Raw genomic sequence first — 16,908 nt, 5'->3', positions numbered from 1 at the left:
TGCCTCAGGGGTACATTAACTGTTTATTCAGTCCCAGAGGTAGCTTGATTTTGATGGCAACTGAAATGGTTCCTATACAGAATGTATTTGGATATTGCCAGATAAACTGTTGGAATGAAAAGCAATATATAAATGCAAGAGAAAGAAAGCAGATGGGGTATATAATCTGGAGTGCAGGAATAGGAGCCAAGAACTCCCAAACAAGATAGTGTTGGATACTTTGGTATTGTAGCAGGACACTAAGATGCCTGCTACTGTCAGAGCAGGGGCAGGAACCCAGGTGCCAGTTGCCAGGATAACCAGTTAAGGAGGGAATTGGCCACACCTGCACCTGGTCAGCTGACTGGAATGGGCAGGGCCTGGCTCCCATATAAACCCAGGCCTAAGGCCAGGAGAGCAGTCCCCTTGGCTGGCAGCCAAGTGAGTGAGCTCTGCCTGAGTGAGAAAAGAAAAGAGGCCTGACTGCATGAGCAGCTCCTGATGCTGTTATGGAATGGAGTATTCCCTGGTAGGGACTGAATGATGTTTTAGCCGGGTGGCTTGTTTTTGTTATAGCCTAGGGGCTTTGTGTTTGTGTTTGCTTTTACCGGAGGTTTGGGTGCGGCTATCAGGGGATGGAGAAGGCCTTATAGGGGACCCGCAGCAGTGTGGGAAGCCCCAGCCCCAGAGAGAGGGGGTGGTGAGGAGCTCCATAGAGGGGGTGGTGAGCATCAGTGAAGGTGCAGAGCAAGACAGAGTGAAACAGGGCTGTGGAAAGCCCAGGGAAGACAAGGGGAGGGCCAAATTATAACAAGGCCCCAGATCAATCTACGTCAGTATCATCTGCAAGGCTTACGCTGCAGTGCAGGGGAGGAAAAGGAGCCACAGATAGCACCCCTAGCTGTGGGGCAGAAAATGGGCAGCCTCCCGCTTAATTACATCAATTAATCAATTAAGATCAAGGCATGGCAGGAAAGAAGGCAGGCAGTTAGCCCATAACAGGAGGGCGGGATCACTGATAGAAGGACTCCAGAAGAGGCATTCCTGTCACAGTTATCTTGGTGGAATGTCGGTGTTATGGTAGAAAGCATCCTTTAAAGGGGCAGGTTATCCTAGATGGTGAATAGGGCAGGACATGACAACTGTGTTGGAGTGTTGTCTCATTGTTGTGGGTAGAGTGGCAGTGGGTGCCTCATTTTTGCATCAGCACTTAATTTTGCTTAAGCCTCAGCAGAGGCTTTCTGGAATGCATGTTAAAGAACCACAAAGCCATTTGGTGAATTTCTGAAGTGAACAACTTCCTGTTTGGTATTGTGTTAGTGCCCCAAAGTCCCACCTAGCAGTATGCTCTCACTGTGCTGGGGAGCTCAACACAAGCATATGTTAAGGCAAGAGCTGTCTTAAAAAGGTTACAGTTTAAATAGGCAAGATGGACAAAAAGGTGAGAGTGAAAATGTAGATGGTGAGAGAGAGATCTATCCAAGGTCACATAACTGATCGGTGGCAGAGCTGGGGGCATTCCGAGTCTTCTGACTCTCAGACCACATCAACCTGTACAGTAAAGTAACCATGCCAGCTGCAGCACCATCATGTATTCTGTGTTGTTCTCTGGGGTTTTGCCAGAAGTGCATCCAGTTTTGTCTTCTTGTGGATTTCATTCTGAGAGGTTTCACATAGCTGTCATTGATGTTTATGTTAAAAAAAACCTGTACTTACCACTGGCTTCCTGCTTAGTGCAGCACTGCAATGCTGAATCTGAATTCTCTCACTCCCAGCCCCTGCTTGATCCAAACTGCAACATTCAGTGTGACTGTTTTCAGAATCTGAAAGAAATTGGAAGTGATCCTCATAGATGAGGGTCACACCTATCATGAACAAATATGAGGACAACCTTTCCTTGTTCTGAAGGAAGGCAGCTAAGACAAAGTGTCATTTATAATGTCACTTATCTTTTTCACCATGAGAATTTGCCAGCTAAGGCAGCTATGACTTCACTGAGATTTGAATCAAGACTTTGGCAACTATGTTTCAAATGTCTTATCATTTTAAGCCTCAGGGGAAGCAGTTAGGTATCCTACACGAGAGGATAGTTTTCCACAAGTGGTACTCTATTTGTCTGCTCTACACCTCTGCCGGTGCAATGCTTCCGGCTCCCCAGCTACCATGTTGCCCCTCATTTCACATATATCCAGGAACCAGAGCCACAAACATAACAGAACCTATAAAATTTTGCCATTGTAGGATTGATCTCAAAATCCGGCCTGCTGGTATTTTACTGCAGTTAATAATAGAGCACTAAGGAATTTCTCTCTGAGGAAAAAACAACGCACTGTATAAATAATTACATGAGCTTTGCAAACAATTGAGGAAAAAAGTTAGTGGAAGCTCTTAAAATTTATTCTGTGGCTAAGATACTCTAGACTCCTCCATGGTAATAGGGTAGTTCATGAATAGGGCAGATATTTCATGATAGGTCAGACTAATTGCACTGTATTGCATGTCCAGTATTATCCAAACTAATATCACATTTGTAAAGTTTGTTACTGCATTTATAATAAATTACAGCAGGTGGAAAATGACAAAGTTGACATCAGAACAGTTTGGAAGAAAGACGTGCTTATGAATTTTGGTTAAATAATTAGATGCTGCTGCCTGAATAAATGTGGTCTGTGTCAGAAAAGTACCATGCTGAGTAAAATACCGAAGAATTTAATTTCCAAAATGACTCCTAGGGATCAGAATAAATAGAACAGCAACAAATAAAACACACAACGCTTGGAAATCTATTTCAGCATTTCCCAACCAGCGCTGCCGACACCGGTGTGCCGTCAGGCACGAAGAGGTGAGCCGCGGAATTGGAAAACTCACACAAATAAATGAACGCCCTGTCTGTAATGCTCTTGGAAGGCATGGCTCCCAGCGGGGCGTGTCTCCATCCCATGCCACATGCCACCCTTCCCACCCCCCCCACCTCTGCGGAGTAGCAGCAACATGGGGCGGTGGGCAGCAGTGGTGCCCATACTATCTGTTGGGGACAGGGGGATGGGTGGTGTGCTGCAATTTTAAAAGATTTATGCAAGTGTGCCATGGAATAAAAAAGGTTGGGAAATGTTGATCTAATGTATGTCTTGTTCAAGTATTCTTATGAGAAAAAAAATCAGCTTCAAGGTTACGGCAAATCTGAATGGTTACAAAGATATACTTGAAGAAAACTTTGATGCAGCATTGAGACATTAAATACTAATAAAACTTAGTAAACTTCTGAGGCCCATTTATTAAACAACTTTCCACTGTGCATTTTTAGGAAGTGAGCATTTCTATTCTGGGATAAATAAATGTAGAAATGGTATAAACTGTGAACACATATGACTGACCTTAAGTTTTTTGTTTAGAGCAGCAACACAATGACCGAGGCTCATAAGAATCTCAGTTAGAAGAATGAGCTTCTTTTTTTCACGTGGAAGTAAAGAAAAGGATAACAAATTAGTAGCACATCACAGCTATAACCCAAAAGATGAAAATAAATGGTTTCCAGCCATTTATCAATGAATTAGGCTCTTACTGTAGACAGTGACTGTGTTTACATGGAGAAAAAGCCAGCCTATGTCTTTTTTTCCCCCCAGAAACACATCCATATAGCACTGAATGCCAGGAGCTGTCTAATAACATCCCCACATTTATTTCTTTGTAATGTCGCTGGGGTTGTTTTTTGATTTTTGTTTTTGAATGCCTGGACAATGACAACATCTTATTTTATATTTGAAACAATAAGAGTGTGGGGACATTTTTTCAGGCTTTCTTTATGACAGATTATTCAATTACTTGGGACAACATTTTCATACAAACCATAACTATTTCTCACAGCTTCTGGCGCCATAGCACTGTTGAACTGGGAAGGGTTTTTGCAGACATGCTCTGGCAGTGGATCAGCTAATAAGTTCATTTGCAAAGTACTGATCATTTCTTAAGAGGTGCCAGGTCCTCTCAGCTCCAATTGTCTTATACCAGCCAATTTCCAAAATAAAGAAGGTGGTAAAAGTTTTCAAAAGCACCTAGGTCACTCAGGAGGCAGCACCCCATTTTAAGAGTGAAAGTTGAGAACCTAAACTACTCTTGGAAATGGTAGTTAGGCTCCAGACTCATTTGGTTGCTTTTAAAAATGTTACCTTCAGTGTCTTGCAGGCCTGGGTTCATCACTTTCTAATATTTTCCCCCTCTAGGTTCTGGAATGCAGGATCAGGAGTCAAGAACTGCCAAACACAGTGGTGCTGGGCATTTTGGCACCTTCATGGAATTTGGGCAGTATGGTAGAAAGCATCCTTAAAAGGGGCAGGCTATCCTAGATGGTGGGGTAAACTTCATTGGATGTCCATTTTGGATGCATTTGTCGAGGAAAATATTCTTGTAATTCTGCCTGATGGCATGCTTCCTATGTTTCTGCATAAACCGATCTGCAGGCAGATATTAATCCAACTGCAGGAGTTCAGAGTTACAAAGTGGCGTGTTTAGTTAGAGAGCTAAAACTTATCCATGTTTCTCAAGCCTGAATACTTCTGCTCAGAATCTCATAAGGACAGTTCTCTTGTTTCCAGTTAGGCTGCAGAAATAGTGACAATAACTTCTTTCTCAGTATTTTTGCTCCTCTGCTCAAAAGCAAAGGGGCGGAGGGGACAGGGGAGGAGGGGAATATGGAGAAAATCAAATAAATTGGAAAATGCAGAAAAAGCGCAGATCTAAAAATAGACAAAAATTTATAGGATTTACATCTAGGAAAGCCAATGCCTGTTTGTAGTAATATGTCAGTGTCTAGATGCCATGTTGTTCCTATGTGTCTGTTGCTCTTATAGAGGGTTTCATCTGAATACATGATATGGAAAATAGTCCCAGGTGAAATGTTGCTCAAAAGAGATTTTTGCTCTTATCAGTATTGCTGAAGCTAAGGTTTGACCATAACTATAAACATGCAATGTATAGAGTAAACACGTACCGTTCACTGTATAACACACAATTCAACAAGATTTCCCCTCTTTCTTTCTAAATGTAGTATCCAAAGCCAAGAGCAGATCTCTTGCGTGTTTAACAGGAAAATTCTCAAAGTTTTCTATTTTTTTTTGATACTGCAGTTAAAAAGTAAGATGGATTTCGTTACATTTAGCATCTGGTCCAAAAATACGCATTTCCACTAAAGAAAAGACAAACCAGGAAGGCAAGGCCAAAATAAACATACACAACATGTTACTATTGTTTTTACATATTTTATCCAGATAGGATTTTCAATATGAACAGAAACTGTATCTGAAATTAAGCTTAGCTTTCAAAAGAGCTTGCTTTTATCATGTTATTTTGCTTATATTCTTGTTTAAGAACTTTTTAAAAAAATGAGCTCCTTTTTTAGAAGGTTTTTCTACTTAACTTGCAAAAGACAACTCTCAAACTGAATTTCTGTGTATGATTTATATTGGTACAAAATATAAAGAATTAAATACATCTTTATCATCATAGTTCACAATTAATTTAATAAAGTAGCAGTACTTGTTAGAAATTTTACTTGGCAAGACCATATTGGAGCTGGAGTGGGGCTGTACCTGGAAAGTGGACCTAAAGAATGTTCCTACAGTTAGGCAGAGGCAGCAAGTCAAACGATGGGAATTTGCTTGGGGAAGTATATCTAATTGTAAACTAGTCAAGGTCAGATCTGAGATGTTGACAGATGACAAATGGTATTTTTGAAGGAGTGGGTCACGCAAGTTAACGATTTTCAATCTTTAATCAGCCACCCAACTTGGCAGAATGCATTAGATCTGAGTAAATAAGTACCTTTTAGGTTCAGGGTCACTATTCGAACAGGAGTTTCTCTGAGGCAAACCAAGTCTGAGGAAAAAAATAGGAAGAAAAAGGTCTGTTGACTTCCAGTCACAATATTAAGGGCCAAATTCTACCACCTCTCTGTTTTCAGCAGTACCTTACAGTGCACATAGGGAAACCAGTGGAGATATTTAAATTGTAAGGTACTACTCAATAGGAGTGAGGGGTAGGCAACAAAAGCTGTGTGGGAAAAGGAGGAATTCCTCTTTGGAGTCTGCATAGTTTGAGGCTGAGGCTCCCTGCCCTCCAATTTTGTGGGCACAATTTTGCACTCACAACTAATTGTGGACACAAATTATAGCATTTAGCAACCTAACTACGTGATGATTGGGTCTGCACACAGTACTGTAATTCTAAGTATTCAAAAGTCATGAGCTAAGCCCTCCCCCCCCCCAAAAAAATTTTTTTTAAAAAGTCTGAGATTGGCTTAAATATCATGAATTGATACGGTTTTGGATTTTTCTGGGGTTTTAACTTTAAGGCTTTGTATTTTCAATTTTCCTCCACTATACTAAGGAGTCATAAACCCTTCTTTTTTCCTTAAATTAATGTGGAGATACTTATGTAGCAATTCGAATCCAAAGGTGGACCTTGAAAAGAAACCAAATATTGCAAGACCCATCATAAAATTGCAAAAGTTGGTAGTACTGGATCTAGCAGACAGTACTGAATGTTAATGCCTGGGCTTAGTGTATCTAAAACATCACTTAAAACTCCAGCAAAGTAACAACTCTGCTCTTCAGGCACAATGCCACAAGATAAAGTTAATCTCTGAAGGAGACAGAGCTTTCTCAGTGAATGGAGTGAGAATGAACCCCACAGGAATTAATGATCATCACAAGATTCACCACCTTCATGTACACTGTACATACTATCTTTTCTAATATACACCTGTAATAAAATGTGCTTTCACAAAACAAAAGCAAAACAAAACATTACTTTGCACACACAATTCTCCCCCGTGAGAAAGGATAAAAGAGTGAGAATGAACAACATGTGACAGTTCCAGCTAATGTTTCTTAATGAACTCCTGAAAGAAGCTTAGATACTATGGTGAAGGCAAGAATCTATATAAAGAACAGAACAGAACAGAATATTGCTTCTGTCCATGGCTATCATTGATTTTGCTCCTGTGTTATTGCTGGTAGGTTGAAGGTGACTCCATATGAAAGAACCATCAAGCAGGCTAGCAGCTGGAGATGTGTGTCTAGACTAATATATAGTTTGGAATTATAAAATGTGCGGAATGAAATTGGAATCAAGTTTAGGAGTCTTTAGAAAAAAAGACCAGTCCTTTGTATTTATACAGGGCTTTCAAGCTAGAAAGTCTCCCACCCCCAAAACTTCACAAGATACGCACAGCCGCCACCACCAAAATGCTGATGCCTCTGTCATAGAAAATGGCAGAAACTCAGGGTGGCACTAGGCACACTGTCTGGCATTAAAAGGGGAAAGTATCCACTGGGGAAAACTCAGGGTCCTACAGAAGACAATAGGTTCTTCCCCATTCATATAAAACAGACAGGAACCCAGAGTAATTTTTAGAAGGTGTTTTCTCCTGTTAGAGCCTCTAGTTTAATTCAGTACATAGGTTGGAAATCAGACGACCTACCTAAGAAGAAGGAAGAGCTACCTGATGCTGACCCCACAGTAGTTGGGCTGTTGGTATGGTGTGAAAACAATATTTAGAGACTGATTGTAGGCTAAATGGATGGGGGTGGTATTTCTAAGTGTGGTGGTGTCTTTTGTACTGTGAGTTGGTTAAAAAGTACTTACTTGACTGTTACCACTGTCAGTATCATTAATGTTCAATTATGGAATAAGCAGGGATAACAGCTATTACACATCTTAAATTATTCAACGAATATTAAGACGCAGTCAAAAATATTTTTTCCCCAAAAAGTCACAATAATTTTATCTTTTAAAAAAAATCTAAATGTTTAAAAGATCAGAATGTACTATAAACCTTTTTTCTTTTAGTATTTTCCATTTTCAGCATATGAATGTTTCAGTAAAATGACATGGATTCTTGTTCCCTAAAACCACTGCTAACTGTAAAACTCACTTCCAAAAAATTATTTAAAAAAAAGGAAAGCAAATGTTTATTTTCCTGATTTATGTTTTTAAACAACATCATAAAACAATAAAATGTGCTGTTGTTGGCAAAAAAAAGGATACTTATAAAAAGCAAATGAAAAATGTCAATCAGCTATAGTGAAGATAAACTATTAGCAGTAATATTTAAGTCATTTTATTATAATTGCTTATCCATTAATAACATGCAATTGCTTATCTATACATATAGGTTCTTGAAGAGAGAATGAAATTGGAATGCAAGTGTCATGGTGTATCAGGTTCCTGTACAACTAAGACCTGCTGGACCACACTTCCTAAATTCAGAGAGATTGGATATATTTTGAAAGAAAAGTATAATGCTGCAGTACAAGTGGAGGTGGTACGAGCAAGTCGGCTCCGGCAGCCAACTTTCCTGAAGATTAAGCAGATTAAAAGCTATCAAAAACCGATGGAAACCGATTTGGTGTATATTGAAAAGTCACCCAACTACTGTGAGGAAGATGCTTCCACAGGAAGTGTTGGTACCCAAGGACGCCTCTGTAACCGTACATCTCCCAATGCTGATGGGTGTGACATGATGTGCTGCGGAAGGGGTTATAACACCCACCAGTACACCAAGGTGTGGCAGTGTAATTGCAAATTCCACTGGTGCTGCTTTGTCAAGTGTAACACATGTAGTGAGCGGACAGAGGTATTCACCTGCAAATAATAGCGTTCAAATAAACAGAACAAGTTACTGCAAGTGGACAGAAAGTGGAGTACAACAAACAACTACAGCATCATTTTGCACATCTAATTTTCTTTGGGGAAAAAAATCAATCTCTCCCTACTACTTACCCTTCTAAAGGATGATGTGTTTTGGCTGGCTGGCCATTGTAACTGCTTTGGAAATAAGGGCAACAGGATTAAGGTGACGTTGAAAAACACATGCAACTTTTCCTCCTGTTTTTTTTTACTGCAGTCTGGGTGTCGTAGAGTTTTCCAATTAGGATTTTAAGTTATACATATCAGAGAAGCTGTCTGAATTACAGTTCCCAGGTGACGTAAACAAAAAAAAGACACTTGTTTTCAAATTTTACACAAAAAAAAAGACAACCCCCCATCTCTGTGAAAATAAGACTTTTTTTAAAAGAACTTTCTTTGAAAAAAAAAGAAAACCCAGCAATATTGCTACAAAAAAACCCTAATTTCTAACAAAGCAGGTATAGTAAAAACTAAGACTGATAGTGAAGGAAAAATATAAAATGGAAAAACTCCACTATTGGTTTGACATACAAAGTTCACAAAATTATGTCAGCTGCCAGTGACACTGGAACTCTTGGAATGAACATTGAAAGATTATTATTTATGTTTTAATAGTGTCAAAAAAATTCTAAGCACTAACGGGTAGCTATGTCTTAATTCTGTACTAAATGTAAACTTATTGGAATTCTGACTTTATGATTTTTGTATTTGGTTCTCCCTAAGTTCTTCAGTGCTACTGATCTGTTGTCACTCGACTATTAGAGATTTCAGTTACTGTAGGCCTTAAAGCAATTATGAGAATTGAGCAAAAAAAAGATCATGCAAAACTGTGGTTACAAAAACTTGATATAGTTGTTTCCTGCCAACCTCTGAACAATAAGTAGTCTTGCAGCTCCGGGGTAAGGCAGGGAGCATCTATTTTCAGTTTAGCATGAGGAGTTTTAGGACACAAGGATATGCTTCAACAGATATGAAAGATTTTGCTTTGAAGACAAATACATTGATTGGATCTTCCAAGCAATTACACTTTCCTTTTAAGAGTTACAGCTTAATAATTCCTAGGAGAAACTTTCCTACTTCCAATATTTTAAAGAGCTTAATGCTCATAAGACAGGTAGCTAATAAAAATACAGTAGCTGAACTACAACTTACGAGTTATGATGGCTACATTAGTGTACCACAAAAAGTGAAGGAATTATGGGGTTAGTATATTTTATCCTTAAATGTCACAATTAATCTAAGATTGGCAACAATAAGTTACCCTTCCCTGGGATAAATATTTGAATGTTAAAAAAAAAAAAGTTTTCACACCACCCTTTCACTCCAACTCACACTCCAAAAAAGGATTCCATCTGTTTAGTACTGTAGATCCTGGTTAATTTAACCACAAGAGCCAGATCTCTTCCAACTGTAATAAAACTACATAGTTTATCTTATAGCAAGTATTCAGTTGTAGTGTGGCTCTCTATCTGGCTTCCAGGAAACTTGGATGAAGTATTGTCTAATGATGATAATCTGAATGTGCGATTTTGCTTTTCAAAGAGTCATCCGGGAATTCTTTCTAAGCATGTGGCTCTACTTGTTCAGCAGTGACTAGTGAGTTTTAAAACTGACTGGAGATAACTCAAGGCACCTGCCTTCCCAGTGCTGACCCCTTGCTCTCTGAAAATCAGACCTCTTTCAACAGAGCACCTCGAAGCTGAGGGGCATGTCAAGACAAGCATGGATGTGCAGTATGTGGCGCCACAGACCCATTGCATGTGCTGTGCATTCAGACATTTCCTGCACTCCTAATTTGCAGCACAGGTGGGGGTTTTTTGACATGGGAGATCCTAGTGTTAAAAAAACCCTGCGCCTTAAAATAACACTGCAGAGCATGTGACAGCAGCATGCACTGCTGAAAATTGGAGACTATCCAGTGGAAGCTACACTCCAGATGCCAGCTAGGCTTCATGCTGCTGGATTGCTGTGGCTGCAGCCCCCAGAGTCCCTTAGGACTCCAAGTAAGGCTACTAGGGCCAGGCCAAGTGCTGGCCCTAGCCTCCCCTACCCCACCCAGGGCAACATGCATGGGCGTTTCCTAGAGAAAAACAGTAGCAGCACATATTGTGCCACTGCTGTTTGTCCCCAGGGAAATGCACATTCCCACTTCTGGGGACATGCCTGAGGATTCCAAATTCCTTCTGTTCAAGGTGAATACAGCTCTTGTGCAAAGGAAGGCAACTCTATTAATATCAATAGAGTCACCCACACTTATGCTAGAATCACTCAATAAAGTCCCTCTTGACTCGTGGGAATTGTTGTCTAACAATAAAATATATACTGTACTTTCACTTAATTGTTGACAGGAAGCAAATAAAGCTCCCATGCACAGTCAAAGGGTACTAGATACTGTAAATATATTAGAATAGTATTTGTTGAGTACAATTGAGGAATCCAATTAAGTTATATTATTGTATATCGTTTAAATGTCTATAGAGTATTTTAAATTATTGTGAACTACACTGAGTAAAAAAATATATATATTATTACACCAACCACCCTGAAGAGTGGACCAAAATGACACTTTCTTAGTTGCCCCTCATTGAAATAGCTATTTTAGCTATCCTGATATTTCTACTGTGGATTTGATTTCAAAACTAAAATTCTTCACAGCAGCTTTGCTCTTTTAGGGTGGGGTGTTCAGAGAGGTACTCTAGAGCACAGAGCAGGGGGCAACCACAGCAGTGCATGGACTTTGAGCTATGACTGGGAAAAGAGCAGTGCATTTTGGTTAAGATAGCACCACTGTTGATATACTGAAGCACACATGAAAAAGACAGTGACAGCCTTCTAACAAAGGCTCATGACTGCAATTAGCTTACAAATAGCGTTATCCTAAACAAATGCAGTTCAAAGAGCTGTTGACAGTAGAATATTTGAATGCTAACAGCAACACAACATGGTTTACAATAATTAGAAATGACAGAGCTCAAAATAATGTATCTTATTAAAGAATTTAAGAACAAAGATCAATATGTTTACTATGTTAATGTTTTGTGGCAAGGAAAAAAAACAAAATGAAATGTGTTTCCATTAAAACTTAACTTTTACCCCTTCCAGCCCTTTTTCATTGTGTTTGCTATCCCACCCTTCAACAAATATGATGCTTAAAAATTGTGCAGCGATCATCTGAAAGAAGCTTTTTTTGTATGACATAATGCACGCTTAACAAATCTACAACAGATACGCGGGTGTAGGACAAGGTAGTAATGGAAGATCTTGGTGTTGCCAAAGCCCATTTTTCTGTATGTTCTGTAGGTAAGTAAACAAGGGAGGATAATGAAGAATATACAAGACATATGAAAGAATTAGCTGACTAAAGACTTATAACCATGCACAGATTTTAAATTGTGATCTAAGCATATAAAAAACACTTTACAAATGTAGAAATATGTAGCTGAATTAGGGTTCAAGAGAAAATTGTACAGTATTAAATCAATTGATACTTTTATCAGGGTAGAAATCACTCTTCAGTAGTGTCACTAGCATCATTTTATAGCAAGTACAAAGAGTTATAGTCTGTGACGGAATATTTCCCCCCTTTGAATTATGAATAAATTCAAAGTAACTTCATTAAAATGAATTCAATTACTCTGGGTTTATACAAGCACAGATACAAGTAAAATTTAATTCAAAGATACCAAGAAGCAATATACCTTCTTTGTAATTATATCACAGGCAACTTCTTATTAAAGTTGTATGTAGTCAAAGTATATTTCTACAGCAAAACTGGAAAGTAGATGAAACGCATCCAAAGGTTTGCAAATCTAAATTATGCTGCAAGTAGACGTTCTGGGTAATTGTTTCATTTCAATAATGTTTTACTATATTTTTATAGTTTGTTTTGAAAATACAAAGTGATGCTGTAAAAATAATAGTTCAAAAGTACAATGTCACACTCTTATTATACTAGGTTTCCCATGGAAATAGCTTGATTGTATATATAAGTCCTTCAGCCATGCAGAAGAGATATTTCTGCCTTATCCCTTGTGAACTGAAACCTCTGCATTCCCTGGAAACCTCCTTCTCTGAAGCTTGAAACAATTAGCCATCATGGCAGTTGTCACAGCCTGACTGAATGGCTGCTCGTTTCACTTTTGATCATTAAGAAATATTGCAATGACAGCTCCCAGAGTGAAGGCAGTACTGTAAGTATAGGAACAAAAGCCCAGCATTCTTTTCTCAGAGTGACACCAATGGATGAGGATGATTGCATCTATACTCAGATCAAAATGAGAAACAGGCTGTATGGGGTTGAAACTATACTAAGCATTATATTATGTATTTAAATTCATATATTATTTTATAGGTTATCCAAACCAAATCCAAACCCCTGTAACTTTGGAACCAGTTGCATCCAAAGCCAAACTTTGGGCCTCAGCCTCTACATTTCTTTGTCCATTGGAATCCCACCACTGCAAGGTTCTAATTAAAAGAGAAGTGCCTTCCTGATTAACTTTGGCAGCTATCAATGAAAACTGAGCTCTCCTCATTTCATGGAACATCCATTGAGTGTTAATGTATTTGAGGTTAACATGTTTTGTCTTCATTTCTGACATTGCTTCGGATTCTTAGTGTGTGCTTTGTTCTCCATACTATGAGCAGGAGTGGATGCAGGGTTGTGCCAAAGCAGTTCAGATTTTTTGTTTTGTTTTGTTTTTTCCTATCATCCCATTCTTGTTGCTTCCTTTTGACTAAAAAATATTACACTACAGAAAAAATTCCAGGATGTCTTTGCAAGCTGGATCAATGCCCTAGTGACATGATGATACAGCATTCTTATCTTTGGTTCTCATAGAATTCCCTCTTCAAGGGCATGTACCATGTGAGTTACTTAATATATTGTGGCACTTCCGTGAAGTGTCCTAGCATGAATTTATTGTTTTGCTTTTCTAGATATTTTGCCAGTGTATTTCATGCTGCTTTAACTAACCTAGCTATTCCTGAACACACATTAAACTGCCTTTTTTTTTTTCTACTGAAGGTTCAAGTCAACTCCATTTTAATGGCTCATGTGGGATATAGCCTGCCATTGGCTTCCAGGTTAGCCCATTGTGTGAACTTATTAAAAAGATGCTATGTTCTTAAATGTTTAACCCTTAAGACATTACCTTGTATCTTAAAAAACTATCTTTGCCACAGAACTTTGAAGTTAAGGACACTTAATAGACGGACATTACTGATACTAGTATTCATCCTGCACCATCTCATTAAGCCTCCCAACACCTCTTTGGGTAAGTAAATGGATGAAGAAACACAGCATAGCGGTAATACCTCAGTTATGAATCTTACAATATTAAGCCAATCTGGGGATGATGAAAAAGTGCACTTCTCAAATGGAAATATACTTCCTGGCTATAGCATTCCACAAATTGATGCAAAACTATACATGCACAAAGGAGATTTTTATCTATTCCACAGATACTCAAAGTAATTTCCATAGTACTCTAATTACATTAAGTTATGAAGAAAGGCTGAAAGACCTAAGATTATTTAGTCTGGAGAAAAGAAGACCGAGGGGGGATTTGATAACAACTGTCAAATACATAAAAGGGTATAGACTATTCTTTGTGGCTATAGGGGACAGGATTAGGACCAATAACCTCAGGCTCCAGCAAAGGAAATTTAGGTTTGAGATGAGGAAGAGCTTTCTTGGTCAAGCATTGGAAGAGGCTATCTAGGGTAGTTATGGAATTTCCATTCCTGGACATTTTCAAGAGCAGGTTGGACAGACACTTAGCTGAGATGGTTTAGTCAGGGGGCCGGACTAGATGACCTCATGAGGTACCTTTCTAACCCTGTGATCCTGAATTTCTGTACGACTGCATTGTTTTGAACACTTTAAATCCTATGGGACTATTCCATGAATAACTCTGCTTGCTGCTTTTGGTTCAGTTGCTGAGAACCAATTTAAAACTTGCCTTTAACCAAACGTGTTTAAATTGAAAATGCCTGCCTTCTATCTACCACTTTTAACCTGTAAGTCTTAAAACAATGTACAGAGGAAGCAAATATCATGATGTCCATTTTATAGACAGGGAAACAGAAGAAAAGGAATGCCTCCATCAACATTTTGTCTACCATCATGGATACCAGGTCAGGAGGAGCATACAGGCAGATCATAATTTAGCCTCATAATACTTTGCATAAGCAATATGACTGACTATTCTAAAATTTCCAAGACAGTGCCAAATTTCAGGGCCATTTCCTGTTGTCCAGTGCCTGAAATAGGACTTTTATCCTGAATTAGAAAAATTGTTCCCAGACTGGTTGATCTCTCGCTTTTCCTGAACAATCCCATGATGCCAGGTAGTATCTTGTTTGACCAGCTAAGAGGATGTTGCAGAATGCTGCCTGATGCTGTATAAATATGGCTATACCATATTAAAAGGTTGCCATAGTATAATGCCCAAACTGGAAGCTGAGTAGCTGGCTTTATGTAGCACTGCATCTGGGCTAATTAGCTCAGCAGAGTTAATAAGCTCAGTGACAGCACTGCATTAGAGACACTTCATTAACTGGAACTAAAAGTGGCGAAGAAGACAACTTCTGGTTCCAGAGGCCTGTGCAGTGCCAGGGGCTGGGGCCTGGTTTTTGGTCTTTAAAAAGTGGTTACTTTATGAAAAAGGGTCATGTAGGAGTCAACATGAGATTTAGGACTAGAGCCTGAAATTCTTGAATCCCAGTCCTTTGTTCAGGCTGCTAGACCCGATTTTCATGGTTATTGCAATGTATGCCACTAAAATTGCAATATTGTCAAGTACAGTCAGTTCCATCTTCTCCAGCTTTAACAAAAAACATACCCTTGGACTACTTATGGTTTCGTATTAGCCAAAAATAATATATAAAGTAATAATAAAAGAGCAAAACCAAATGTTGTGTGATAATGTGCACTTCCTTTGTTCCCATTATAATCCTTTAAGCAGTTGCAAACATTTCTACAGTCACATAACACTTGCTGATATACTATTGCAGTAGGTGTGTACTAAGAGAGTCAAATAAATAATTTATTTTTTTTCAAAAAAGGCCAGAAGCTATGCAGCAGGACAGGTTTATCCACCCACCACATTTTATTCTAGCAATCCTGGCACAGGGCTGCATCTGGTATCAAGTAGTCTCATGGAATCAATATGTAAACCTCAAACAGTATGTTAATGTAAATATATAATGGCATGGGGAATTCTGTTTTGTTTGCTAATATTATGTGATACAAAATATATATTTTAGAGGACAGGGAACTGGGATCTTATTTGTATTTTATGCAGCAATGGACAGTACATATTTTTTCTTTACATGGGGGTGTGCGTGCGTGTGTGTGCGCGCATGCACGCATGCCCACTTGGGCACCTGTACACACACAAATGTGTAACAAGGGAGAAATTAACAAGATAAATGGGTTAATAAAAGAATATTTCTAAATTTATGGGGATCCCTGACCAGCCATTTAAGTACCTTCTTTAGAATGAACTAAGAAGAAAATACCTTGAGAAGTCGCCCTGCAAAATGATAAGAAAACACATGCTGTGGGAGTTTCAGCTGACTACCTAATCTGAACCGCTCCTCAAAGAGAAAGAATGAGGAAATGTGTTTGCGGTTACAGATTTCACTGTCCCTAATATGGAGTATGTAACTATTAAAACGCTGCATTTCAGCCAGCCTTGGATAAATGAACTAACAATTTTTATTCCTTGCATTTCTTATTCAAGTGTGTTTAGTTAGAAATACTTGGTTCTAACAATATTGGCTTACTCAAACAGAAACCCTCCTAAATATTAATAATATGATTTATTCCTGTTATAAATCTCTCCAACAAGCTTTTTTTATTTGGACTGAACATCTTTTCACAGCAGCTACCAAGAACAGTAGACTAGATTTTCTGATAATTATATCCATCACCTATCTTTACACTCCCCACAAAGATTTTGTTAGGACCATGACAGTTAGCAGTCATATTCCAATTTCTATCCCCAAAGCACTTGGCAACATCAACACATTCTGGGCTCAACATGTTGGGTAGATAATTACATACAGAAAAGTTATTACCTCAAAAACAGAGGCAAAGGGACTTACATGCTTGGATGGGAGTGCAGGAGTCCTTTGTTCCTAAGTACTTTGCTCATAATCTTGGTTAACAAGGTTTAAGAAGGGTCAGCTTCTGTCTGCAGATGCACATAACGAGCTCCCATTGCACGCTTATTGAGC

The 16,908-nt window shown here is 38.8% G+C and overlaps 1 protein-coding gene across 2 annotated transcripts in view; it reads left to right on the top strand.

Annotated features, from left to right (window-relative positions):
- The window catches only part of WNT7B (Wnt family member 7B), a 145,318-nt gene extending 133,090 nt beyond the window's left edge, over positions 1 to 12,228 (top strand). Inside the window, exon 4 of one of the 2 annotated variants that reach the window (XM_090043806.1) lies at positions 8,150 to 12,228. In XM_090043806.1, the coding sequence (XP_089899932.1) occupies positions 8,150 to 8,629 (480 nt within the window). In that variant the 3' untranslated portion in view covers positions 8,630 to 12,228. The remainder of the gene's footprint in view (positions 1 to 8,149) is intronic. The other variant, XM_090043807.1, reaches the window with a different exon arrangement.
- Positions 12,229 to 16,908: the final 4,680 nt, after the last annotated feature.

The sequence above is a fragment of the Crocodylus siamensis genome, chromosome 4 (assembly GCF_052110815.1).
Source record: "Crocodylus siamensis isolate JL-2025a chromosome 4, ASM5211081v1, whole genome shotgun sequence".
Taxonomy (NCBI): Eukaryota; Metazoa; Chordata; order Crocodylia; family Crocodylidae; genus Crocodylus; species Crocodylus siamensis.
Note: the sequence above shows the minus strand (reverse complement) of the source record. Positions and strands in the feature narration are given on the sequence as shown.